The sequence below is a fragment of the Oncorhynchus gorbuscha genome, linkage group LG13 (assembly GCF_021184085.1).
Source record: "Oncorhynchus gorbuscha isolate QuinsamMale2020 ecotype Even-year linkage group LG13, OgorEven_v1.0, whole genome shotgun sequence".
In the NCBI taxonomy this organism is placed as follows: domain Eukaryota; kingdom Metazoa; phylum Chordata; class Actinopteri; order Salmoniformes; family Salmonidae; genus Oncorhynchus; species Oncorhynchus gorbuscha.
The window spans coordinates 40,335,790-40,363,497 of record NC_060185.1 but is presented as its reverse complement, the minus strand read 5'-3'; the positions used below and the strand labels follow the sequence as shown (position 1 = coordinate 40,363,497).

Here is a 27,708-nt window from a genome sequence, read left to right as displayed (position 1 = left end):
CAAGCTCCAAAACAACACTGGAGTGTCATCATTGACCTGATTCAAATAATAAACTGATTGAAAGAATGCTTCTGTGAACGCAAATAAGTCCTTCGTTCTTACTGAGACTGGAGTTTCAGCGTGACTCTGGGTCTCAAAGAGTTACTGTTGCAGTCCACCTCTGGCTTCACCTGGATACTGAGCGTTGTGCTGTCAGTAGGAGTAGGGATGTTGTAGTGGAGCGCCACCTGGGAAAGAGGGAAGAACAAGTCAGGGAAACCAACCTGTCCAGAAATATACAATTTAAAACTTAGGGAAAATATAAATATTTCATAAACCAACTATCAAGCCAGACAACGCTTCTTAAATGTTTGAAATTCACAGTAATATACAAATCCATATCTTGCACTTTAGTATTGGGAGGAGTGTATTCACTGACCTGCACTGAGGCACAAGCACTGCCCTTCACTTCCACGCTGTACTTCCCTTCTGTGTCCTGCAGCGCCCTCTCCTGGTAGAGAAGTTTGTTGTTTTGGTTCACTTCGAAGAGGTGCTGTGCCCCACTGGGAGAATGTACTGTGACTGTGCTGGCACCCTCTCTGCTGTACACCCTGGTGGAGTAGAGAGCCAGGGCCTGGAGGGCCACCACTGTGTCCTATACACACACACCAACAGACCACAGACAAATATGTTCCAAATGAATGAAAACACCCATTTACAGAAAGGGTAGATTTTTACATTGGTCAGTTCCTAGAGTGACTATTTCCCATTTCCATCCATTATGATTTATTGGCTCCATTTCAGTGCAAGTTATCCTCGCCAGGCTTGACATGACAAGAAGCACATACATGCCTGTTGTGAAGTCAAGGTAATAATGCCTCACTACATTTACATTTACATTTAAGTCATTTAGCAGACGCTCTTATCCAGAGTGCACAGCACTGGGTGCCGCTTCAGAGCGGAGGTGTTTTGGAAATATACCTGTGTGGAAGAGAAGCCTCCGTAGGCGTTCTGCTGTCTCACCAGCCACCTGACGATGCGGGAGGCGTATCCAAGGTCAGTGGTAGACAGAGGGGAGGCACTGAGGGAAGCCAGCAGAACATAGGAGCTGATTTCTACCGCCAGGGAGGCTGAGGTCTCTGAGGAGGTCTGAGTCCAGTGCAGGACACCCCCTTAGGGATGAGGAACACACAGAGAGAGAGAGAGAGAGAGAGAGAGAGAGAGGGGACTAGCTTATTCATCATGAAACAGAATACAGAGTTCTTCTCTGACCTCCCTAATGAATTTTATGACAGACACCTGAGTTCTTTGAAATACTCTGGGCATTGAATTGAGACTACCTGGAGTGCCAGATGGGAGGAGGGTTTGCACTTTTCTGATTACTTCATTGGCTCCATTGCCCAGGTAAGCTCAATGAAAGCAAGACAGCACAAACAGATCTTGGACCAGGATATGTCTCACCTTCTTGCAATGCGATCGTGTCCAGGTGCTGCAGAAGCTGGGCCCGGGTCTCCGTGTCCCCTGCCAGGGTAAAGGTGTAGGCTAGCAGAGCAGTAGTGTAAGTGTTAGACAAATCACTGGTGGAGTTCCTCAGGCAAGACAAGCTGCGGTACACAACAGGATCCTGGAGCACAAAATAACAGAGCAGCACATTAAGAGACATGTTAGCCTGGTCCCAGATCTGTTTGTTCTGGCAAGGTAATACAAACAGATCTGGGACCAGGCTAGACACATTAATGCTGGAGCACTATTAGTTTTTACAGTTTACAGTATTACAACTATGCCTGTACTTTTTATGTTAACAGCACACTGTCATTCAGGACTGCTTATGGTAACAGCTATTCTTATTTCTATTCCATATGCTACTTTCAGATCAATTTTAACACAGAACTCACTACATTTTAGAATATCTAAAAGACGGTTGACATAAAATGTATACAATAGCCTTCATACAGGAGGCTAAATCAGTTTCCTATAATGGACGTTGAGAAACAATAGTTATGTGGAGATGCTACGTACCGACACTGACATGTTGAGCTCCAGCATTGAAGCAGTGATGTAGGCCGTCAGTGTGACTTCATCTGTCACCCCACCCTACAAAACAATATGCTAAATACTAAAACATGTGTAAACTGATACAAGTCTGTTGAAATCATCATTCCCAACTTTGTGGCTGGTCTGACGAGACGTAAAACGACATCTTCTTCTGTCAGTTTATTATCAATATAAATACCTTCATTCTGTTGTTAAAGAGTTTCCCCGATCTAAAGAAACAGCCATGTTCGCCTTGTTGACGTTCCAACCAAGTCTTGGTTTGCTCAATTGTTACCGGATCAATATAAATGAAAGACTTTGCTTTGCCAAAGGATCTCAAGACAAAAGCAGTCAGCCTGAGGAAAGAGAACTTGATTTGAATGTCCCGTCATAATACCCACAGAAGGTTGTTATAAACATGACAGAGCTTGACATTAGATGCAACAAAATATTATTTTAACTTATGTCACATCCAGGGTCTCCCTGTCAGAGACAATGCGATTTGATTGGTCAATACTTAATTGAAACAGACACAGTTATAATGTGTTTACCAGTAGGTGAAACACACAATACATACCAAGTGTTCCCTGAACCTTGTCCAAATGTGCTGTATGCACCATCAACATGCTTGTAGTTCAGCTGCCTTTGGTAACCTGTCGGTGAGTTTTTAAAGCAAACAACAGTAACCAAGTGTGTTTTATATTCACTGAGGGTGCGCCCCAAATGTCACCCTATTCCCTAGCGTACTCTTTTTGCCAGGACAAAAGTAGTGCACTATGTAGGGAGTAGGGTGATATTTGGGATTTAAAATAAATCTATATTCTATAATCAAATGACTTTAGCAAAACATCTGGAAGTCCCAACATGTGTTGGGTCAGTGATGCTCTGTTGATAACACTGTAATGTCATCTGTGCTGTAGCTCTATAATTTACATGATAGCAGGGTCGTAGTAACTAGGGCACACTGTGGTGAAATGTTTAAAAATGTTCTTCAACGGAAAAAAAAGGAAAAAAAAGGGGGGGCTCTTATTGGACAAATCCAGCTCTGTTTCAGTCAGTTTTCTTCCGTTTGGTGCCTAATCAATACGACCCATATTTTGAGGGACTCTCTTACCACCTTCTGTAGCTCAGTAGCTCAGTTGGTAGAGCATGGCGCTTGTAACGCCAGGGTAGTGGGTTCGATCCCCGGGACCACCCATACGTAGAATGTATGCACACATGACTGTAAGTCGCTTTGGATAAAAGCGTCTGCTAAATGGCATATATTTATTATTATTATTATATTATTATATTATTATATATTATTATATTATTATATTATTATTATATTATTATTATATTATTATTATATTATTATTATTATTATTATTATATTATTATTATTATTATATTATATTATATATTATTATTATTATTATTATATTTACCACTAGTGAGGAACTTGATGGCCTTGTCTCGGATGGCTGGAGTGAGCTGCTCTGTGTTCCTCAGGTACTCCAGGATGTAGATATTGGGGGCGAGGAGGGCCATATTCTGCTCTCCACACCCATACGGCATCTGCAACAGTCCATCCAGGTTCTTCAGGGCCCGACCCAGGATGTCACCTACAGGTAAACATGGGACTTCTGTGATACTGTCCTCTTTAGCAAACAGCAGCATTATCACTGGATAAGGGCTGCTTTTCCCACCAAAACTACTGTCTAAACTCACCAAGCCTCTCTAAATAATACAATGGTTTATTTTACCCAGGACTGAGAGAGAAGTTCGATCAGATCCATCCACCACATTCTTGGGGAGTTGCAGTTCCACCTCCTCTGTCATAGTTACTCCTGTGGACACACAGATGATAAGATGAATGGAGATAATCAGTTCAACCAAAGTACATTCAACGTTCATGTATTACTGACCAGTTGGACACAGCAACCAGTTGTAGGTGTCGGTCTTCTCTGTTCCCTCAGCCTGAGAAGAGAGGATATTATTTTCAGTCAGAGGCAGTTACACTAGGTATCTGTACAACAGTACGTTCCATCACAACAGTAGGCTGTATACCTTCACCAGCAGGCTCTGTGTGACTGTGTCGATGCGTCCTCTCTCCGGTACGTTCACAATCTCATTGTCACAGGCAGCGTGGGACTGGACAGCCTCTGCACTAACGGACACATTCATAACCCCTACACACACGTTGACAGACAGAATACACCACAAGTTACACAAGATCCAATATGGTGACTGAGAGTGCACAACTCAGGCTGACATCCATTCTGCTGTTTTTGGTATTTGCTAGGATCCCCAACAGCTGTTGCAAAAGCAGCAGCTACTCTTCCTGGGGTCCACACAAAAAAAAAGAAATATAATACAGAATGACATAATACAAAACATCAATAGACAAGAACAGCTCAAAGACAGAACTACATATAAAACATGTAAAAGGCACACGTAGCCTACATATCAATGCATACACACACACTATCTAGGTCAAATAGGGGAGAGGCTTTGTGTCGCAAAGTGTTGCTTTATCTGTTTTTTGAAACCAGATGTGCTGTTTATTTGAGCAATATGAGATGGAAGGAAGTTCCGTGCAATTAGGGCTCTATATAATACTGTACGCTTTCTTGAATTTGTTCTGGATTTGGGGACTGTGAAAAGACCCCTGGTGGCATGTCTACTGGGATAAGTGTGTGTGTCAGAGCTGTGTGTAAGTTGACTATGCAAACGATTTTGGATTTTCAACACATTCATGTTTCTTATAAAAAGAAGAAGTGATGCAGTCAGTCTCTCCTCAACTCTTAACCAAGAGAGACTGGCAGCATAGTATTAATATCAGCCCTCTTATTACAGTGAAGAGCAAGACGTGCCGCTCTGTTCTGGGCCAGCTGCAGCTTAGCTAGGTCTAAGCACTGGACAACACGACCGGACAATAATCAAGATAAGATCAAACTAGACCCTGCAGAACTTGCTTTTTTGAGTGTGTGTCAAAGCAAAGCATCTCTTTAGTATGGCTAGACCTCTCCCCATATTTACAACCATTGAATCTATATGTTTTGACCACAACAGTTTCTATCTAAAGTAACGCCAAGTAATTTAGTCTCCTCAACTTGTTCAACAGCCAAACCATTCATTGCCAGATTCAGCTGAGGTCTAGAACTGAAGCAATGATTTGTACCAAATACAATGCTCTTAGTCTTAGTGATGTTCCGGACCAGTTTATTACTGACCACCCATTCCAAAATAGACTGCAACTCTTTGTTAAGGGTTTCGGTGACTTCATTAGCTGTGGTTGCTGATGCGTATATGTTTGAATCATCAGCATACATGGACACACATGCTTAGTTTAATGCCAGTTTCAGGTCATTGGTAAACATAGAAAAGAGTAGAGGTTCTAGAGAGCTGCCCTGTGGTACACCACACTTTACATGTTTGATATTAGAGAAGCTTCCATTAAAGAAACCCCTTTGAGTTCTATTAGATAGATAGCTCCGAATCCATGATATGGCAGAGTTGGAAACGCCATAACACATATGTTTTTTCAACAACAGGTTATGGTCAATAATATCAAAGGCTGCACTGAAATCTAACAGTACAGCTCCCACAATCTTATTATTATCAATTTCTTTCAACCAATCATCGGTCATTTGTGTCAGTGCAGTACATGTTGAGTGCCCTTCTCTATAAGCTTGCTGAAAGTCTGTTGTTAATTTGTTTACAGAGAAATAGCATTGAATTTGTTCAAACACAATATTTTCCAACAGTTTGCTAAGAGCTGGCAGCAAGCTCATAGGTCTGCTGTTAGAACCAGTAAAGGCCACTTTACCACTCTTGGGTGGTGGAATTACTTTTGCTTCCCTCCAGGCCTGAGGACAAAGACTTTCCTCTAGGCTCAGATTAAAGATATGAAAGAGAGGAGGGGCTATAGAGGACAGCTACCATCCTCAGTAGCTTTCCATCTAAGTTGTCAATGCCAGCATGTTTGCTATTACGGATCAATAACAATAACTTTCCCACATCTCCCACACTAATTTTACAAAATTCAAACTTGCAATGCATGAATACAATTGCTCACTGTTCGTTGTTGGCATTTCCTGCTTAAGTTTGCCCACTTTGCCAATGAAATAATCATTAAAATAATTGGCAACATCAAATGGTGTTGTGATGAATAAGCCATCTGATTCAATGAAAGATGGAGTTGAATTTGTCTTTCGGCCCATAATTCAATTTAAAGTACTCCAAAGTTTTTTTCCATCATTCTTTATATCATTGATCTTGGCTTCATAATACAGTTTCTTCTTCTTTGTGTTGAGTTCAGTCACATCATTTCTCAATTTGCAGTAAGTCAGCCAGTCAGATGTGCAGCCAGACTTATTAGCCACTTTTGCCCCATCTCTTTCAACCATATAGTTTTACAATTCCTCATCGGTCCATGGAGCCTTAACAGTTCTAACAGTCAGTTTCTTAACAGGTGCGTGTTTATCAATAATTGGAAGAAGCAATTTCATAAATTAATCAAGTGCAGCGTCTGGATGCTCCTCATTAATCACATCAGACCAACAAATATGTTTTAACATCATCCACATAAATCAGGGAAAAATCTTTTGTATGATCTCTATTTTAGGCCCAGCTGTTGGAACGTTGGCTTTCCTGGATAAAGCCACTATATTGTGATCACTGCATCCAATGGGTACGGATACAGCTTTAGAACAAAGTTCTACAGTATTAGAACGGTTGAATGAAGACTGGTGATTTACCCAGGATGGAGGGTGCCAATGTCCAACTGAAGGTCTTTCGTCCATTGGCACACAAGCATGATGAGTACTGGGCATCCTTCAAGGGTGTGAGAGTGTAGTCTAAGGAGTGAGCTGGAGTCACAGAAACCTGCCAAATAGGAACACTTGTAAGATAACATGGAAAACCCAAGACTGATACATTGGGTGTAAAAAATATAATTAAAATAAACATTGACTAGATCAACTGTAACAAAACAAAATACAAGAGTTTAAAAACAACTCAAGAAACTCATGAAACAACTCAAGAAACGATCATGATGCGGTGCCGTACCATGATGCACTTGGACAGGTAGTTAAACACAGTGGCCTTCAGCTCAAAGTGCTCTCCACGGATGATGGAGTAGGGCAGGGTGAGTTCCAGGAAGAAGGGCTGGAAGACAGTGAGCTCCACTGGAGGAGCCAGGCCGAAGCCGCCAGGAGCCAGGCAGAATGCTTCTGTCTCCCAGGTGGTGATGGTGTCTGGAACTGTGAGGGGCATGTCTACTGTTCCGGATTCCCTGTAATACAGAGGTCAGAGTTCAAACAGAAAGCCATTAAGTGTTCCATTGAGAAAAATTGAGCCAAAGGGGTAAATTGAGCCATCCTTGTTTCTAGGAAACTATACACAAAATGTATAATTAGACTACATATTTAGGAAGAGGACATTTCATGAAGTCGATAAAGGAAGAAACCACTTAGAAAAAGTGGTAAGCAAGTTAGGTCCAAAAAACAGATTTTCACCAAGTCAAATGAATTTGTTGTGTTAGAGGTTTCATGATTGTTGTATCTAAACGAAAGTAGATAATTAAGATTGTCCTATACATCATTTGGGGGTTCTATAAGCTACAATACAAGGTCCTAAACCTAGCATGAGTGCCTACTTGTAGCTGTGTGGGCTAATATAGTCTAAATGTTTGCATTGGGGTAAATTGAGCTAATGGTTTTGTCAATAGAGAGCAATAGTAACGGCGTATATTTGAAGGCACAAACTTCTCCATGGTACGTTAGACAAAGCCTATGGGAAAATGAATTGAGTTTTTGGAGGGGTTTTGGATAAATGCAGAAAATAAGGTCAGAGTTAAAGACAGGTTTAGGAGATCTTTTACTGTACGATTTGCTTTTTGAGATAATCTTCATCAGCTAACGCCTCTCTTGTGAATTTTGTAATGTAATAATAAAAGCACATAAATTACATAAATGATTCATATTTCATAAAGGTCATGTTAACTGACTGATATTATGTCACTGAACAAAACGTAAAAGATCTCCTAAACCTGTGTTAATCTCAGACTTTATTTTCGGCTTTTATCCCAAAACCCTATGCTTTCCCCATTCATTTTCCTCATATGAATGGCTGAACGAACTCATTTCCAGGTTTTAGGACTACAAGCTGGTGAGCTCTATGGCAAATTGAAGGTAAGGCTACCAAACATTTACACCTGGCCCACTGGTCAATCAGGCAGTCGTCTGGACTATAGAGTTCCTGCTTGCTGCTTTGAAGCAGTGCAGTTTCTCTCGCTCTCTCCTTTGTGACATGCTTTCTGATTGCACAATATTTCTAAATGTAGGTCTAATGGCGGGAAAGACACAGTATTGTAGGCCGTCATTTGTAAATGAGAATTTGTTCTTAACTGACTTTCCTAGTTAAATAAAGGTTCAATTGAAAGCAACCACTATTGTTGCTGTTCAAGAGATAATGGGCCCAGGTTTCTGGTCTGAATTGTATTTAATATTGAACAAAGTGCAATATTAAAAAGGTGGTTGCATAGGCCTGTCAAGGTGGGTGCATAGCCATATACATTAAATATACTGTTAGATATCAGTAAGAAGGCTAACTATTTGTAAAAGGCTATTGTCAAATAATAACAACAATTAGACTCCTAACCACTTCCTCAGGTGGTGAATTAGCTCCAAATGAATTAGCCTATGTGATATTAGTGGCAAAAATGATGTAGACAAATTAATCGTTATTGAACAAAAACATCTGAATATTCTGGAAAAAGATTTTGATAGTAAAATATGAACAACAATTGCCTAGTTGTCAAACCCCAAATGCATCACTGGTTCTTGAATCATACCATTTCAGCAGTTACGTTTTCAAATGTAACCATTATTTAACTAGGCCAGTCAGTTAAGAACAAAATCTTATTTACAATGACAGCCTACTGGGGAACAGTGAGTTAACTGCCTTGTTCAGGGAAACAACATTTGTCTGTAAACTTTCAAAACGTCGACATAACACAATATGCTAGACAAGGTGGGATGTTTTTGTGTCTGGAAAATTATTTATGCGAGAAATGGGGGTGGAAACGCTTTTATGACCAAATATTGATATAATAACCATCATATCAGAGTAAACTTGGAGTCACGCGATGACATGTTGTGGTCCTCCCACAACCATTCGTCAGGAAAGCAGGCAGTTTATTAGGCTACGGATGAAATAAGTAATGATGACCTTCACAGGGTGCTAAAAGCGCAAGATGATGAGTGTAGTATCATCTAAAATAAGGAGGCACAACAACGAGGTTCGAGCTTCAGCATGTTTACTAGCCTAGCCTGCGCAAGTCATACATAGGTACAGATACCCACAAGGGCCATCCTACTACATCTTCCCCTCTCAAATTAACAATAATATTATTCTCTTTAACATGCTACTTCATATCTTGACACATTATGAAAGCATTACATTACACAGCCTGACCTCCTATGCATTAACTTAGGTACGGTCTCCACTTGCTGGGTATGGTCCCCAACAGTATGTATTGTATCCACGCAACACAGTCTTTTAGCCACTCTGGTGGCTTCACATCCCTTTTTGGGTGAGCTTATGGATCTATGAGCATTCCCTCTCCTTCCCCCTATGCATAGTTTCCTAGGAACGCGAAGCGAGGCGGCCATCTCTGTCGGCGCCGGAAGTAGTGAGAAGCTCCCATGCTGAGGTCTGTTCAATGCTGGTCCGACCAATCTGATTCCACGCTCCAAGACTGCTTCCATCACGTGGACTGGGATATGTTTAGTATTGCGTCAAACAACAACATTGACGAATACGAAGATGTCGTTCCCATAGCAACGATTAAAACATTCCCAAACCAGAAACCGTGGAAGCGCGAACCACTGCTTTTAATCAGGGCAAGGTGGAAACATGACCGAATACAAACAGTGTAGCTATTCCCTCCGCAAGGCAATAAAACAAGCTAAGCGTCAGTATAGAGACAAAGTAGAATCGCAATTCAACGGCTCAGACACAAGAGGTATGTGGCAGGGTCTACAGTCAATCACGGATTACAAAAAGAAAACCAGCCCAGTCACGGACCAGGATGTCTTGCTCCCAGGCAGACTAAATAACTTTTTTGCCCACTTTGAGGACAAAACAGTGCCACTGACATGGCCTGCAACCAAAACATGCGGACTCTCCTTCACTGCAGCCGAGGTGAGTAAAACATTTAAACGTGTTAACCCTCGCAAGGCTGCAGGCCCAGACGGCATCCCCAGCCGCGCCCTCAGAGCATGCGCAGACCAGCTGGCTGGTATGTTTACGGACATATTCAATCAATCCCTATCCCAGTCTGCTGTTCCCACATGCTTCAAGAGGGCCACCATTGTTCCTGTTCCCAAGAAAGCTAAGGTAACTGAGCTAAATGACTAGCACTCACTTCCGTCATCATGAAGTGCTTTGAGAGACTCGTCAAGGACCATATCACCTCCACCCTACCTGACACCCTAGACCCACTCCAATTTGCTTACCGCCCAAATAGGTCCACAGACGATGCAATCTCAACCACACTGCACACTGCCCTAACCCACCTGGACAAGAAGAATACCTATGTGAGAATGCTGTTCATCGACTACAGCTCGGCATTCAACACCATAGTACCCTCCAAGCTCGTCATCAAGCTCGAGACCCTGGGTCTCGACCCCGCCCTGTGCAACTGGGTACTGGACTTCCTGACGGGCCGCCCCCAGGTGGTGAGGGTATGTAACAACATCTCCACCCCGCTGACCCTCAACACTTGGGCCCCACAAGGGTGCGTTCTGAGCCCTCTCCTGTACTCCCTGTTCACCCACGTCTGCGTAACCACGCACGCCTCCAACTCAATCATCAAGTTTGTGGACGACACAACAGTGGTAGGCTTGATTACCAACAACGACGAGACGGCCTACAGGGAGGAAGTGAGGGCCCTGGGAGTGTGGTGTCAGGACAATAACCTCACACTCAACGTCAACAAAACTAAGGAGATGATTGTGGACTTCAGGAAACAGCAGAGGGAACACCCCCCCTATCCACATCGATGGAACAGTAGTGGAGAGGGTAGTAAGTTTAAAGTTCCCCAGCGTACACATCACAGACAAACTGAATTGGTCCACCCACACAGACGGCATCGTGAAGAAGGCGCAGCAGCGCCTCTTCAACCTCAGGAGGCTGAAGAAATTTGGCTTGTCACCAAAAGCACTCAAACTTCTACAGATGCACAATCGAGAGCATCCTGTCGGGCTGTATCACCGCCTGGTACGGCAACTGCTCCGCCCACAACCGTAAGGCTCTCCAGAGGGTAGTGAGGTCTGCACAACGCATCACTGGGGGCAAACTACCTGCCCTCCAGGACACCTACACCACCCGATGTCACAGGAAGGCCATAAAGATCATCAAGGACAACAACCACCCGAGCCACTGCATGTTCACCCCGCTATCATCCAGAAGGCGAGGTCAGTACAGGTGCATCAAAGCTGGGACCGAGAGACTGAAAAACAGCTTCTATCTCAAGGCCATCAGACTGTTAACCAGCCACCACTAACATTGAGTGGCTGCTGCCAACACACTGACTCAACTCCAGCCACTTTAATAATGGGAATTGATGTAAAATATATCACTAGCCACTTTAAACAATGCTACTTAATATAATGTTTACATATGTATACGTATATACTGTACTCTATATCATCTACTGCATCTTTATGTAATACATGTATCACTAGCCACTTTAAACTATGCTACTTTATGCTACTTTACATACTCATCTCATATGTATATACTGTACTCAATACCATCTACTGCATCTTGCCTATGCCGCTCTGTACCATCACTCATTCATATATCTTTATGTAAATATTCTTTATCCCTTTACACTTGTGTGTATAAGGTAGTAGTTTTGGAATTGTTAGCTAGATTACTCGTTGGTTATTACTGCATTGTCGGAACTAGAAGCACAAGCATTTCGCTACACTCACATTAACATCTGCTAACCATGTGTATGTGACAAATAAAATTTGATTTGATTTTGATTTGATTTGTTGTGTGTTGTCTGTGGCCTCCTCAGCCTGTATGGCTGATAGATCTGGAAGAGCTCTGGGGTGTGTTTTTTTCCTCCGAACCTCCTCTGAGACTGTGTCAACCACATAGTAGGAGGGGGGGACATCCGCATTCCTCAGCACTTTTGCTGGTGTCTTTGAGTTTGTAATCTACACACGTTGACCTTCTGTCAGCTCTGGCCTCTCCGTAGCACTGTGTCTCTGATGAAAGGCTCCAGTTTGTGTTTGTTTCAGCTGTTTGTCTGTCTCAGTGAAGGCCTTTCTGTTAAGCCATTGGGGTTTAAGCTGTGCTGGGGAGACAGGCAAATGGGGAAAGCACCCACCAGGAGCTCGTCAGGCACATGATGCTGTGGTATAGCTATGTAAGCTAAAAGAGCCCTGTACGGATCCTTGTTCTATTTCAGCAGTGCTTTGACTGTTTTCACAGCTCTCTTTGCTTTCCCGTTGCTCTTTGCATGGTACGGGCTACTGGTCACATGTGTGAAGTCATATTCTGCGGAAAAAGCAGAAAAGGAGCTCGCAGAGTACTGGGGAGCGTTATCTGTAACCAGGACCTCAGCAACCCCTTGCCTGGAAAAAAAATGGACTTTAATCCATTGATAACACCAGCTGGTGTGGTTATGGGTGTCTTTGCTATTTCAATGTATCTTGAATAGTAATCTACCACTAGCAGATAAGTGTCATTTTTCCAATAGAACATATCTGTCCCTACATTTTGCCATGGCCATTATGGCAGCTCCGTTGCCATCATTGGTTCAGGATGACATGGTTGACATTCCCCCCCTCACTTTACACTGGGCCACCACCTTGGCAATCTGAATACTCAGACCAAGACACCACACCGACTGTTGAGCCCTCAGTCGGAATTTGGTTATTCCCATGTGTCCCTCATGCACTCCGTCTAGCATTTCTAGTTGTAGAGTCTCTGGGATAACTATCCGTTGTCCTTTCATGAGAAGGTCTCCATTACAGTGGAAGTCACTTTGGTGCACCCAATAGGGCTTCAGCAGCTGAGACAGGTCCTCCTGCCTGGGCCATCCCTTTTTGCACTGCTGTACTATCACTGTTGCTCCTCTGCAATCTGCCTCAGTTTGGTCTGATATGCAGGTAGACTGTCTCTTACTGCATTAATGGACACCTGTACCTCACCCTCTAGACACTGCTCCTCCTCTGTTAATGGATGTTTATTTGGAGAGTGTGTCTGCTGTGATCAGTGCCTTCCCTCGTGGGCTTTTGGGACCACCACCATCCCTGCACACCAGTCAATGAGACTGTCTATTTTAGACACAGGCCCAATTTCTTCCATCCTCCCCAACTTTTGCTTTACTTTTGCCAATAAAGGGATTGGCACCCGGCGGGGTGGTAAGGGCATAGGGGACCGCATCATCTTTCGGTGGCCTTCCAAGGCCAAAAACACTTTTGGGAATGTCTTTTTGAAAACTTCCCTTGGGTCCTCCAGTTCGCTCACTCTCTAAATTAGTTGCAATGCTTCAATTGCTGGCAGCCCCAGCAACTGTCTGGCCAGATAATCAATGACAAAGACAAGCTGGATGGCATTCTTGTCTTTATTCTCCAGTTTAATCACCAACTGCCCTACCACTGGTAATATCTTATTACTGGGCACGTACAGTTTTTTGTTTGTAGAGAGAAAAGGGCCATCTCTGCTATAGCTATACAGTCTAGTGGGGATTGCTGTCACTGCTGCCCCTATGTCTAGTTTAAATGACCCTACCTCCCCATTGAGTTTAATGTCTGAGTGTCAGCCAACATTGTTTTCCTTTACTTCTCCCAGACAGATGCTGGCCTGCTGTAGCTGCTATTCCTCCTCTGAGACCTCATGCATTTTCTTTGATTGACAGACAGCTGAAAAGTGTCCTCTCCTGTGACATTTCCTGCATTCCTCATCCTTTGCTGGGCAATCTTTCCATGTGTGGAAAGGGAATTTCCCATATTTGTGCCAAACACTTCAATTGGCTACTGGCGCTGTCTGTGATTGTTTTCTCCACGTCTGTCTCTGTTCTGCGTTCCCCTTAGTTTTTTTTGTTAGCACAGTATGAAAACGCATGTATTTCCTTGCTGTCTTCAGTCTGCAAGGAGCTGCTGTGGCGTAGCATCGTCTGCTGTCTTTTTACTGTCTCACTCTGCCTAACCTGGTTTACAGTCTTGGACAAGGTAAGCTGGGAATCCAACTGTAACTTTTCAGAAAGTGAGATATTTGTTATTCCCACAATCCGATCTCGGATCAGCTCTTCCCTGAGTGTGCCAAACTGACAATGTTCCGCTAGCTTGTGAACAGCTATGATAAAACTGCTCCTGTTTGTGCAAATTAAACTAAGCTCTCTCAAATATAATGTTGTCTCCCTACTAAATGCATTTCAAAACAGTCTTTAACGGCAAAGTAGTTAAGTTTCTCTTCCTCAGTCAACAGTGAAGCATTTAGCATATCCTTGGCTTCATCAACCATAGAGTCGATCTGTGTATTAACTTGAAATACATCCTTTTTTTAAACATTTAAGCCTGAAGCTAGTCTGTACCTTTCAAAGTGCCTGATCCATTTTGACCAGTTTTGAATGTCCATACAATCAAAATTCTCTGGGGGACTAATGCGAAATCCGTCAGCACTAACCACTGGCCTGTCCATGTTTGCGTGGGAGCCCGTTGATCTTAGAGTTGCAAACCCTGAAACACCACCAGTTTCTTCCTCTTGCAACATGTTGCTAGCAGTAACTTAGTCCTTGCTCGTTAGCTAGCCCAATAGCTAGCCCAATGATGATCCGCGCCGTTCATCTCCAACACTGTGCCCTCCTTGACTTGAAACTTGGCAATAGGTCCTTTACATTTATGTGATTATTAAAACCACTTCTGACACCACGTAGTATCATCTAAAATAATGAGGCACGACAACGAGATTTTATGTTTACTAGCCTAGTCTGTGCATGTCCTACATAGGTGCAGATACCCATAAGGGCCATCCTGCTCCTTTCCAATAAATATTGAGTGTTTTATTTTGGTGACATGATGATCGAATCTTGGCTGCCTTTTTTTGTTTTTGTTTTTTGAAATTTGCCCCTTTTTCTAGGGTCAGTTTGTTATATCTGGAGTACTTCTCCTGTCCTATTCGGTGTCCTGTGTGAATTTAAGTGTGCTCTCTCTAATTCTTTCTTTCTCTCTTTATTTCTCTCTCTCGGAGGACCTGAGCCCTAGGACCATGCCTCAGGACTACCTGACATTATGACTCCTTGCTGTCCCCAGTCCACCTGGCCGTGCTGCTGCTCCAGTTTCAACTGTTCTGCCTTACTATTATTTGACCATGCTGGTCATTTATGAACATTTGAACATCTTGGCCATGTTCTGTTATAATCTCCGGCACAGCCAGAAGAGGACTGGCCACCCCACATAGCCTGGTTCCTCTCTAGGTTTCTTCCTAGGTTTTGGCCTTTCTAGGGAGTTTTTCCTAGCCACCGTGCTTCTACACCTGCATTGCTTGCTGTTTGGGGTTTTAGGCTGGGTTTCTGTACAGCAGTTTGAGATATCAGCTGATGTACGAAGGGCTGTATAAATACATTTGATTTGATGTTCAGAAGATGAATGTGCAAGTGGAGATACAGGGGTGCAAAGGAGAAGAAAAAAAACTGTATGGGGATGAGGTAGTTGGGTGGGCTATTTACAGATGGGCTATGTACAGGTGCAGTGATCTGTGAGCTGCTCTGACAGCTGGTGCTTAAAGTTGAGGGAGATATGACTCTCCAGCTTCAGCGATTTTTGCAATTCGTTCCAGTCATTGGCAGCAGAGAACTGGAAGGAAAGGCGGCCAAATAGGAATTGGCTTTGGGGGTGACCAGTGAAATATACCTGCTGGAACGCGTGCTAGGGGTGAGTGCTGCTATGGTGACCAGTGAGCTGAGATAAGGCGGGACTTTACCTAACCTAGCAAAGACTTATAGATGACTTGAAGCCAGTGGGTTTGGCGACGAATATGAAGCGAGGGGCTAGCCAGCGAGAGCATACAGGTCGAAGTGGTGGGTAGTATATGGGGCTTTGGTGACAAAACTAATGGCACTGTGATAGACTGGTTGTTTAGCAACAAAGCGGAAATATGGAGCAAAACAGACGGGGTTGGCTTAGATTGTTGACAACATCTAAACTATATTTTGCCTTCAAATGTTTATTGAAAACATAAATACATTTGCACAATGAGCACTTGTTGTCTCTCAAATACATCGTTACAGTTGTTGGTAGCAAGCTAGCAAATGTTTTGCCATATTAGCATAGACATGACATGAGTCAAAACACCTCAAAACAAGACATGGTATCAATAAGAAGATACAACAAGCTCAAACGAGACACCTACTATTCCCCACATGGCAGCCTCTTGTTATTGTTGCTAACTATCTGACCCTTCAGAAACATCACCTTCTGCCTCATCGATGTGCGCACATTATTTTAGTGACGTTTATAAGGCAACAACCTCACTGTGCAGTGCTCTTACCCAACTTCCACAAGATCCCATATCCACGTCTCAGGGAAGAACGTACGGACCGTCTGTATGGGTGGCGGAGGTGCAAGGCCACCAGCTGTTCCAGATTGAGCCACCAGAAGTCTGTCCATGGTTCGATGGTGAGAGTAGCTTATATAGCGTCCTATTAAAACAAAACATAATCATTATTCTCGTGTTAGAATGAGCCTGGTCAAACCAGACAGAAGGCTGAGGTCACTGGTGACCTCATGTTAGAATAACATTTCCCAAGATTCACCAAAGACTTCTGGCAATGACAAGTGTAAGAAATGGTTAGAAGGACATCTCACCATGGCCGCGATGGTACTGGGTTCCCTTAAAACTTAGGCAGGAAGGTACTCTTAGAACCAGATTAGTTGCTAGCTTCAGTCCCAGTTTCTAGAAATCACAAACAAGAGAGCGCAATATTAATGAATGTCTCAGTTTAATTTTTCTATTCTAAACGTGGGTTTTTTAATTCAAACTGGCTATTTTAGAAATGGATAATTTAAGGAGATGAATGCATGCTAACAGTATGGTAACCGATTCTTACGAGAGAGGAAAAGAGGCTTCAAGTTAAGAGAAAACAATGCTGAAGTTACCTTAAAAACTTCATAAGGTTCATTTTTCTCCTCAGTTTGTCCTGGGTATGGCATTATATTTCTCCTTGGTCTTACATGTAAACATGCTACTGGATCTTCAAGCTGATAGGGAATGTGTGTTGTCTCCTTGACTGGTAACAAATCAAATATCTGGAATGGGATAATAAGGAGATGTGAAATGACGTTGTTCATTGGGCACCAAACAGAAGGCAGGGACTACTTAGACTTGTCAAATAAGAAATGCTCAGTTTCGTTTTCCATTTCTAAACGTTTTTAATGGTGTCTGTGCCCTGAACAGAATATGAACCAATAGGGAGGTGCTTTTCAGTTGATGAAGGTACTCCAAATGGCCAACATTGAACAGACCCACTCCAAGTCTGCTGTTGTCACTTCTTAGTCCCCTGAAGTTGCTTGTATTGCCAGCACCACAAAAGCTGTTTATATGGTGGTACTGTATGACCGTTGATATTCACTACACCGAGCTCTGTTACCTTGTCAGCATTCAGCCTCTTCCCTGGCTCCAAGATGTGAACACTCTGGTCCACAGCACTGAGGCCACAGAGGGAGCCGGGCTGGGCCGAGAGCTGCAGGGTGTTCTCCTCCCCTGGAACTGCTTGTGAGGGTGAGAACTCCACCGACACCTAGTGTACATGACATACATAAGTGTACATTATACACCTTTATACACGGAATGATATCTATGTGCATGGGAAATACTTGACACTTTTTATACATTCCATAAAATGAACGTAGTATGTTTGTGATGTGCAGAAGTCAGAGGGTATAACACACGAAGAAGCATGCCCACATATACACACACCTTGTGCCTGAAGCATTTCTCAGTGGGGAAGTTCATGCTGTGAGCGATGACCGTCTCACTGGGTAGCATACTGTACACAAGGACCTGTACCACTGGCGCCATCTCTGGAACCACTGCCAACTTCAAGGTGACTTCACCCTCAGTTGCTGTAACACAAGAGCATGTCACACTGAGTATGTTTACATGCACAGTAATAATTCGATAGTAAACTGATTATGACAGTACGCCGATTATACAATAGTCACTTTACTCTGTTTATTTTAATCGATTCATGATCAAAATGGATGAAAGCATACACCTATTAAAATACAAGACATAGAAACGTTAGGTATGCACAACATATGCCCCAAAACATGCATGTGCCAGTTTTCACACAAAACTTGGTATTTATAAAAACTGATCTTGAATTGAGAATGTGCTTATTATCTTCCTGCACACTCCAGACCATGTGAATGCACAGTTTCTAGTGGTTAAAGTGTTGCATTGCAAGAAGGCAAAAGTAGCTTATAGCCTTGTGCAGGAATAAATGACGCTCATATTCATAACAAAAAACAGGTAGCTACATATAACAAGATGCTATCTCTTGCCATTAGTGAGAAGGCCGAACATTTATTTTATCTTTGCATTCTAAAATAATAGGAAATGGATGCCCATTTAATTTAATAAAGTTTGCCATTTAATTTAGATAATTCCAATACTTTGAAAGTATACAGCCAATACAGCCAATAAGGGTGTTACTGTCACCATAAAAGTTGAATGATGAGCGTTTTCCAGGCGGAGTTATATTGCTTGTTCACGCACAGTTTAACGACAGTTCTGACAAATAACGGGTGTGCGCCTAGTTTATGTATCTCAATATTTATGTGTGTGTCTTTTCTTAAATGGTCAAAAACAGGTTTAGATTTTGCAAATGTATAAAATAAGAATGAAATATGACATTTACATAAGTATTCAGACCATTCACTCAGTACTTTCTTGAAGCACCTTTGGCAGCGATTACAGCCTTGTGTCTTCTTGGGTATGACGATACAAGCTTGGCAAACCTGTATTTGGGGAGTTTCTCCCGTTCTTCTCTGCAGGTCCTCTCAAACTCTGTCAGATTAGATGGGGAGTGTCGCTGCACAATTATTTTCAGGTCCCTCCAGAGATGTTCGATCGGGTTCAAGTCTGGGCTCTAGCTGAGCTACTTAAGGACATTCAGAGACTTGTCCCGAAGCCACTCTTGCGTTGTCTTGGCTGTATGCCACTCAACCATAAAGGCCTGATTGGTGGATAGCTGCAGAGATGGTTGTCCTTCTGGAAGGTTCTCCCATCTCCACAGAGGAACTCTAGAGCTCTGACAGAGTGACCATCGTGTTCTTGGTCACCTCCCTGACCAAGCCCTTCTCCTCCAATTTCTCAGTTTGGCCAGGTGGCCAGCTCTAGGAAGAGTCTTCCATGTAAGAATGATGGAGGCCAGTGTTCTTGGGGACGTTCAATGCTGCAGAAATCTGTGCCTCGACGCAATCGTGTCTCGGAGCTCCACGGTTTATTCCTTCATCCTCTTGGCTTGGTTTTTGTTCTGACAATCACTGTGGGACCTTATATAGACAGGTATGTGCCATTCAAAATCATGTCCAATCAATTAAAATTACCACAGGTGGACTCCAATCAAGTTGTAGAAATATCTCAAGGATGATCAATGGGAAACAGGATGCACCTGAGCTCAATTTCGATGGTCTATTTCTGTTTATTATTGTTAATTTCATATACAAAAATGTCTAATAACCTGTTTTCGCTTTGTCATAATTGGGTATTGTGTGTAGATTGCTGAGGATTTTTTTTTAATCCATTTTAGGCTGTAACTTAACAAAATGTGGAAAAAGTCTTAGAAGTAGTTAGAAGTAGTTTTCACATGCAAACTTTATGTCTAACCTCAAAAATAGCATGTCCACTGAGGTAGAATATTTGTTTTGATTGATGATTTCTGCATTCATCAGACTGCCATCAGTAACCTGATTTCAGACATCCATGTTAACAGTATTATTAGGGAAATTGTTCTTCTTGCAAAGCGTTTTAATCTAAGTATTATCTTATTCTGAGTATCCACAATAATCACATTATTGTGTGCATGTAACCATCCTCATTGTCATTGTCATCAAGCACCTTCATGTACGTTCATAATTACTTAACGAAACTCCCTCACCAGGACTCCCCTGCTGCACGGTAACCTTCATATGTCCATGCTGAACTATCACCCCTCTGGATAAGGCCTGGAGGAGGGAAAGGGAAAAACAGTTATCCCGGTTATCCCTTCAAGTCAGCAAGAAGGATATGATGAGAAGTACTGGTGTTGTATAGAGACATCCTCCCTTTGAAGATGTGAGGCTGGGACAATGTCTTAAATGACCGTGGTCAAAAGTAGCGCACCATTTTGGACTCACCCCGGGTTTGCAGGTTGCCACAACTTGTTCCTTGTTCTACTCACCAGGTAGATGACATCCACGGAGCCCTTTGGGACAGTCTCCCCTACGATGGCGTACTGGATGGTGATTGACACTTCCTCCCCACATGCCAGTGGGTTCACCATCTTCTGAATAGCCAGAGAGCTGGATGTTTTACTGTGGGGGGCAATGGGCTGGATCAGTGAGAGTATGTGGTGCCCTCTTTGGAAATAGGGGACCCTGTATCTACTGTTCTCCACTTGAGGTGTGATGCTTACCTGGAAAAAACCCCCCAGAGAGAATAGAGAGTATAACTAAAGGCACAATCCCAAATCAACCCTTAGACCCTGTACAATATACTTGTGGAGATCTGAGAGGATTTCACAGTTGTATATATGGTAACTAACATTTCCACCCTGCATTCCGATAGGCTAGGTGGAGGTTTCACCATATTGCTTATTATACCAATGGAATTTTCTAAGATCTCCACAAGAGCATGACAAGTGCGAGATTTGGGGTTGAGCTTAAAGAGTCTTCAGTGTCTCAGAGTCTTTCTAAACCTAGACAGACTTTCAAAACCTCATACTTACTATGAGGTTAAAATTATCTTTGTCCATACGGGTTGTGTTGAGGGAGAAACTGGCAGTACCATGACTGTCCGTGGTTAGGTTCTGTAGAAGATGTGAGGACCAGGCTTTCTCCTCCAAAAGGTAGACTAGCATGTCTGCGATAGGTGTGTTGTTGAAGTGAACAACGTTAATCTGAGGGAAAAGGGGGGGAAAGTTGTAAGTGGTGATGTGTGTCGCTGTTACCGACCGACCATTGGTAGTTAAGCAAACAGGAATGTCAAAGACAAATGGCATCTGCAATTCAACTTAAGTCTAAGAAACAATAACACTGTATTTGGACGCACTTTGCCCTCGATAGTTGATCCATGCTCATAGATTTTGGGTGTGTCGACAAATGTGAGTTTTCCAATCACATAGGAGAGCTCAATGTGTTTTTCCTTTGACTGTGTAATACCTGTCAAAGGAAAACAAATGAAAATAGGATGGTTTATTTCACAACGACACATACCACCATGATGAACAATGGCAGTTCACAATGCAGGAGCTGAATTCCAGTGCAGCTTATTCAACGTAGTAAAAACACGATTACAAACGAAGTCATTGAATAAAAACAGCATAATATGAGGATGTAGCACCAAAGGTCAAATACACAGGTCTTGCCAATCTTCACAATCTAATTAAACATGCAATCTTGACATTATGTAATTCACTCTCAAGAAAAGAAAAACAGTTTTCATTTGACTTCAGGCAAATGTTGTCATCACTTCTACCGTCTCCAAATTGTTAAGATAAATGACTTGCCTGTCCCCTCCTCCTCTACTTTTGCATTAAAACTCAGCCTGTCTATGAGCATTTTCTGGCCAGCATCCTTTGTGAAAATTGACATGTTGAAGACATGAGAAGCACAGCCAGTTTGGTCCATCTGGGAAAAGCAAGCAAAACCACACACATTAGGAAATGATTTAAATAATTGTAACCAGATCATTTTCAAATGTAATATGATGGTAAAAACAAGTATATAGTTTCTTCAGGAAAGCATACAGACCTCTATTGACTCTTTATGGCAGGGGGGTGAATAATCAGGAACTCTTTCTGGATTTTTCTCATCAATTCTCATTGGTATCAATATATTGTGCCCTAAGAGTCGGCACAACTCTACCTCTGCTTTACCAGGTACAGGTTGCCCATAAGTGTATCTGATTTTATTTAAGAATAAAACACATAAAAAACATAAAACATAATATATTTCCTACTTAGAGAGACATAGTATATTATAAACCTTATATGAGACATTACAAAGGCTCATACATGCATCCTTACGAGTTACAATGCATTATACCTGCAGGCTTTCTTGAAGTAAAGTGTTTTCAACATTGCCAATGCATCTGGACCCGTACTCATAAAGTCTCTCAGTGTATGAGTGCTGATCTAGGATCAGTGTAAACTTCTGTATCAGAATGAACAAGGTCAGGAGAGACCTGATCGTAGGTCAGCAATCCCACTCTGAGAGGCTTTATGAATATAAGCCCGGTTTATATTTTTTCCCAATCAAGAACTTCTATTTCCTAGATTATTTTAAAATACTTGTTTCTAAATACACTATTTCAAATACCCCCAGGACCAAACAGACCTGGGTTGAAATGCATGAAGTATTCAAGTATTTGAATTTGAATCAAGGTCTGCATTAGCGAAATGCGATTAATTAGACAGTGACATTTGCCAACTACAGTGCATTACAAAACAGTGATACTGTTGACTCACGTTGCACACACTTCTACTTTATACTCCTCTTGAACAACGCTGATCTCATCGGTGAGGTTCATTTTTATCTCAAACTTTGGCAAAACTAGAGATGAGAGAACCGCAGGCAACTCATGAATGTTCCAGAAATGTGATTCATTGATTCAACTTCCAGATCCATAATATTTCCTAGCATGAAAGGTCAAAGAAAGAAGCTCTACTTACCATACTTTTCTACCTTGAAGTGATGGTATATTTGGTTTTCACCAATCCACACTACAATAGCATAGGTTCCTATGGGTGCTTCAGAGTTCAGGGGGTAAGAAAGCTGCAGAATGTTGCCATTGGATGTAGTATTGACCCACTGTCCAATCCTGTTCTGATGAACATCCTGTTGATTCATAGAACAAGGGACTACACATTTCGCAGGGTGCAACATTGTGGAACATTCACATACAAATGATGCTATGTAGGCCAAACATGCCTGTCTGACATGAAGAGTAAAGAGTCACATCAGCTCTATTCATGACATTTCTATCCGCAACGTTCTGAAGTTTGCTTGCTGAAGGTGGCCCAGATGTGATCACATAAAGCTGATAGGGGGTCTTCTGGTAACCGCCATGTAGAAATGAATGATGACCTACAGTACCTAGCTGGTGGAGTCATTGTCTTATAATGTACTAGTATTTACAGTGAGTCATCATACATTGATAGACTAATATGGGTCTTACCTGCAGTTCCACAATGTTGTACTGTGAAAGGCAAGACAAAAGACTGGTTAATGTTTTATGAACTCTCAAATTCCCCCCAAAGAGGAGCAAAGCTGTCAACAACTATAGGAACTAGGCAGATGCTTGGCTTTGTCTCTTCAATTAAACATAACATGTTGCTTTTGCATTGGGACTCTAACAGAAAAAAACTCCTACGCATTCCTTTGAGTGGAAAACACCATGTCTTGCCGTGAATGTTTGAGGACCTTGAAATCCACCCACTCAGGTTTACTTAGAGAACCTCTGCATGTACCGTATGTTTGCCCTGAGTGCTATGTGTCTCAACTGTTTGTGTAGCCTTATCAAACAGATAACATTGGTTAAAGAGTTGGATTTGGGATTTTGCCCAATAGTTGTTCAAAACATTTCCCATTTCCAAAGTCCTATTGTTTATGGAGTGCTAACAAGATACAGTATGTATGACATGCCGTGGCTAGTTGATTGCCCAATTAAAATATAGTATAAATACAGTATTTTGTACATAATAATCCTTGTCCTATAGGGCAGGTGCCTCTGTTCTCTTTCTGTAGCGTGAAGTAGCCTGCACAGGATACTAATCTATTGCTGGACCTTAATATTGAGTGCTAAGCAGAGAGGCATCGGGTCCAATTTTTAGAGTCTTTGGTATGTCTCACCCCCCCCCCCCCCCAACCTTCCATTCTCACTCTAACCAGGATCGCATTGTTGAGTTGGTAGGACAATATCATACATAGTGTTAGAGTGTTAGTGGTTAGAGTGTTGGACTAGCAACCGGGAGTTTGCAGTTCAAATCCCCAAGCTGACAAGGTACAAATCTGTCGTTCTGCCCCTGAACAGGCAGTTAACCCACTGTTCCTAGGCCGTCATTGAAAATAAGAATTTGTTCTTAACTGACTTGCCTGGTTAAAAAAGGGTTAAAAAAAAAAAAAAATACCTGATTGCTATGTCTATCAGACAGTAATGTGACATTGTGATCCTTCTTTTGTATCTGTCTTTTTGTTTGAAATAGTGGAGATTGGTCATTGTTTTCAATATTCAATGTTTCACATTTTCAACACTCACCAGCTGATTGACAGGGCTAAAACTGGTATCCAAGGTGATGACTCTAAACTGCACTGTAAAAAGACAAAGACAAGACAAAGACAAGCACTCAATGAGAATCTTTGAAGCGTACTTTTGCTAACTTTCCCATGTTTTCCAGAACTCCCTGTCGAAGGATTCCCAGATTCCAGGAATTGTTCAACCAGGATTTATGGAAAACCAGGGATTTTCAGGAGAGTTACCAGTATTTTGCAAGACAAACTTTTGACATCTACTCTGGATAATATTTTACACTGTTGGTACTAAGGTTAATCAACCGCAGATAAATGAAAACTGCACTGCGATATCACGTTACGCTATCGAGATCACGTCTTTTTTCTCTCTAATTTTACCAGGTAAGTTGACTGAGAACAGATTCTCATTTACAGCAATGACCTGGGGAATAGTTACATGGGAGAGGATGGGGGATGAATGAGCTAAATGTAATCAAATGATAATGTCCAGGAGAGGAACACCTTACAACATGTGGTATGTTGGTTCAAACTCCAGTGTACATATCCTCAGTGAACCTATAGTGGAATGTTTGGTCCTGTTTCAAGTGTCTCTTAGGAGCAACATGTGATGAAAGAGAAAACCATCATAGAAACATGATACCACCTAATTGTCCTGTTTCTTAGCAAGCAGACTAATTGAGTACTGGCTCTGTGTAAAATTACCTGTGTGTCCCGGGTTGTAGATTGGTTTATCTGTTTGGACAAATGTCATCGGTTTGTAGGGTTTAATCATGACCATTCTCTCCTCTGTCGATTGAAACGTTTCACCTTGAACCTTCACCTTAAAATGTTGCACTTCGTCATTCTCCACATGAGGGGCCTGAAAGGGAGACAATGTGCAAAAAACATATGATCCTGTGAGGCTCAGTTGGTAAGAAAGTGCTGCTAACAACGTCAAGGTTGTGCCGATTTAATCACATTTTTTCTTTCATCAGTGTGTTTTAAAAGTGATTTTACTTTAGTAGCTGATGTCATCTTTTTTTATGTAGAATTTCACCCTGAATCCCAGAAAAAATATTGTAAGCCACCACATTGATATTTCCCATGAAATAACCTGGTATTACATAGAAAATTAAGAGATGCATCACAAAGCAGAGAAAGTACACTCTTATTGAATGGTTCTGGATGTCGACCAGTGCTGAGCTGACCTGAAACTGGAAGCAGCGGTGAAACTCTTGGTCAGAACTCTCCTGGAGAAGTATTTTGTTCTGTTCATTGGCGATCAGAGATATGGTCATTACCAGGGTCTCGTTGGGCTGCAGAAGGCTGGCACAAAGCTTGGCCTCTGAGCCTGCCTGGATTACTGCAGGAATGGCTACCATGTAAACCCTACAGAGAACATACACACACACACACACACATACACAAACCAACAAACAGACAGGAAAATCAATACAAAATGAGAGGGCACCTCTAAACAAGAAACTAGGATCTTAATTTGACCAGTAATGTCAAAATAATCCTGCAGCAACAGGATTTTAACGTTTTGTCCATAATGTTGCTTGATATGTGCTTCGGCTATTAGCTGGACAAAAGTAGGCTACAGGCTACAGGCTACATGAAAAATGCAATACGGTTAATATACCATGCGTTAGTGCAGGTTTTCAGTGAATTTATTGATAAAAAAATGTAACAAAAATCATAATTATAAGATAAAAAGATAAAGAATACTAAGGTGTAGGTGTAGCTGAAATACACAGAACAAAATATCTGTAGAAAGGATAGATAAAAAGATAAAGAATACTAAGGTGTAGGTGTAGCTGAAATACACAGAACAAAATATCTGTAGAAAGGATAGATAAAAAGCAGTTCTACATTTTGTCTCTCACAGAGAGAATGTTACACCAGGATGAGACGCCACATCTGATTACTCAATTCTAACTGACTATGCAGATTTACTTACGGCCTTGGAGTCTCTTGACAGACACAAAGCAAGTGAAAGCAGGCAAAGAGTATCCATCGCCAAACCTGAAGCCCAGAAGGAACCATGACTCAAGGAGATAAATATAAAAACACCAAGTCAGCCTATGTCCCAGTATTCCTACTGGCAAGACTTCCCTACTGCACTGCGTAGAGTACAAGCAGAGGAACTGGTCTAGCAAATGATTGAAGTAAAAGCGTTGTGAATGTTTGACTAATTGGTGTCAATCACAGTGATTTTCAGTGGTGTGATTGGCTGATTCTCTTGATGCAACATTAATATGCATACAGTACATTGTGCATGGCATTGGCATGCATTATAACCTGATTACATCTCAATAGATTGCATGCAATGCCTGTTTTTTTTGTTTGTTCATAATATACAGTTGGGTCCAAAATTATTGATGAGCAAAATAATACTATAAAATAATTTATAGAAATATTGAGCTGTATGGTATGCTCGAATAAAATTAACAATAAGATTATTTCATACTAATACAATTGTTCAGAGTAAGATATTTTGTTTAACAATGAATACAAAAAATCTATAGCACCCTCCCCTTGTGGTGATAACGACATTTCACATCAGCTATGACTATAGAATATGCACTTCGTTTGATTTAGTTTGCTTTTCTGAAACTCCCCCACAGAAAATATTGTGCACCTGGAAGTTTAAACTATGAAGCCTGTAAGAATTTTTGATAAGCCAGTGGTGCTGTTTGAAGAAACATTTATATCCTTCCCAATTAAAATGCTGACTGCAAAGTAAGCCTACCTGGCAGAATGATATCATGATGATTTCTGTCAATCAGGAGGGCATTTGTTTAGCAAACTCTGCCGTCACACGTAGGACATTGTACAGTACAGAAATACTGCTAACCAGGTCTTTTACTGGGTGGCAATTGAATTAAACTACATCCTCTAAAAATGTGTTAAAATGTTTTTTTTCCAGACTTAAAAAATTGTTTTCTGATGTGGGTAAAGCATTGTTGTGGACTGAGAACATACAATTGTGGTCGTTTTTCTATATATAAAGTGTGATTTGAGAGTGATAACCTGAAACCCCCCAAAAAGTATAGGAAGTTCAAGTTGTTGTGTATACTTTAGGCAAAGTGCAAAAATAAATTATTGGCAATGTGTACAGCCAACAACAGTTATGTCTTCTGACCTGGTTACGCAGCAGCAACTTTAGGTAGCTAGCAACCAAGAGGTTGTG

The 27,708-nt window shown here is 41.8% G+C and overlaps 1 protein-coding gene across 2 annotated transcripts in view; it reads right to left on the bottom strand.

The window, feature by feature from the left end:
- Window positions 1-26,658, bottom strand: part of LOC123992866 (alpha-2-macroglobulin-like) — a 46,176-nt gene extending 19,518 nt beyond the window's left edge. For both annotated transcript variants that reach the window (XM_046294436.1, XM_046294437.1), the window contains exons 1-31: window positions 26,476-26,658; window positions 25,721-25,901; window positions 25,236-25,392; window positions 24,541-24,593; window positions 23,461-23,481; window positions 22,955-23,120; window positions 22,751-22,835; window positions 22,035-22,185; window positions 21,791-21,911; window positions 21,334-21,443; window positions 21,011-21,181; window positions 20,465-20,698; window positions 20,183-20,249; window positions 17,998-18,143; window positions 17,669-17,818; window positions 17,178-17,327; window positions 16,887-16,974; window positions 16,570-16,720; window positions 7,066-7,291; window positions 6,756-6,882; window positions 4,063-4,184; window positions 3,921-3,972; window positions 3,759-3,842; window positions 3,441-3,617; window positions 2,591-2,666; window positions 2,213-2,369; window positions 1,999-2,073; window positions 1,441-1,603; window positions 961-1,151; window positions 419-634; window positions 103-227 (exon numbers count right to left, since the gene is read on the bottom strand). In XM_046294436.1, the coding sequence (XP_046150392.1) occupies window positions 103-227; window positions 419-634; window positions 961-1,151; window positions 1,441-1,603; window positions 1,999-2,073; window positions 2,213-2,369; window positions 2,591-2,666; window positions 3,441-3,617; window positions 3,759-3,842; window positions 3,921-3,972; window positions 4,063-4,184; window positions 6,756-6,882; window positions 7,066-7,291; window positions 16,570-16,720; window positions 16,887-16,974; window positions 17,178-17,327; window positions 17,669-17,818; window positions 17,998-18,143; window positions 20,183-20,249; window positions 20,465-20,698; window positions 21,011-21,181; window positions 21,334-21,443; window positions 21,791-21,911; window positions 22,035-22,185; window positions 22,751-22,835; window positions 22,955-23,120; window positions 23,461-23,481; window positions 24,541-24,593; window positions 25,236-25,392; window positions 25,721-25,901; window positions 26,476-26,561 (4,079 nt within the window). In that variant the 5' untranslated portion in view covers window positions 26,562-26,658. The remainder of the gene's footprint in view (window positions 1-102; window positions 228-418; window positions 635-960; window positions 1,152-1,440; window positions 1,604-1,998; window positions 2,074-2,212; window positions 2,370-2,590; window positions 2,667-3,440; window positions 3,618-3,758; window positions 3,843-3,920; window positions 3,973-4,062; window positions 4,185-6,755; window positions 6,883-7,065; window positions 7,292-16,569; window positions 16,721-16,886; window positions 16,975-17,177; window positions 17,328-17,668; window positions 17,819-17,997; window positions 18,144-20,182; window positions 20,250-20,464; window positions 20,699-21,010; window positions 21,182-21,333; window positions 21,444-21,790; window positions 21,912-22,034; window positions 22,186-22,750; window positions 22,836-22,954; window positions 23,121-23,460; window positions 23,482-24,540; window positions 24,594-25,235; window positions 25,393-25,720; window positions 25,902-26,475) is intronic.
- Between the last annotated feature and the right edge of the window lie 1,050 nt (window positions 26,659-27,708).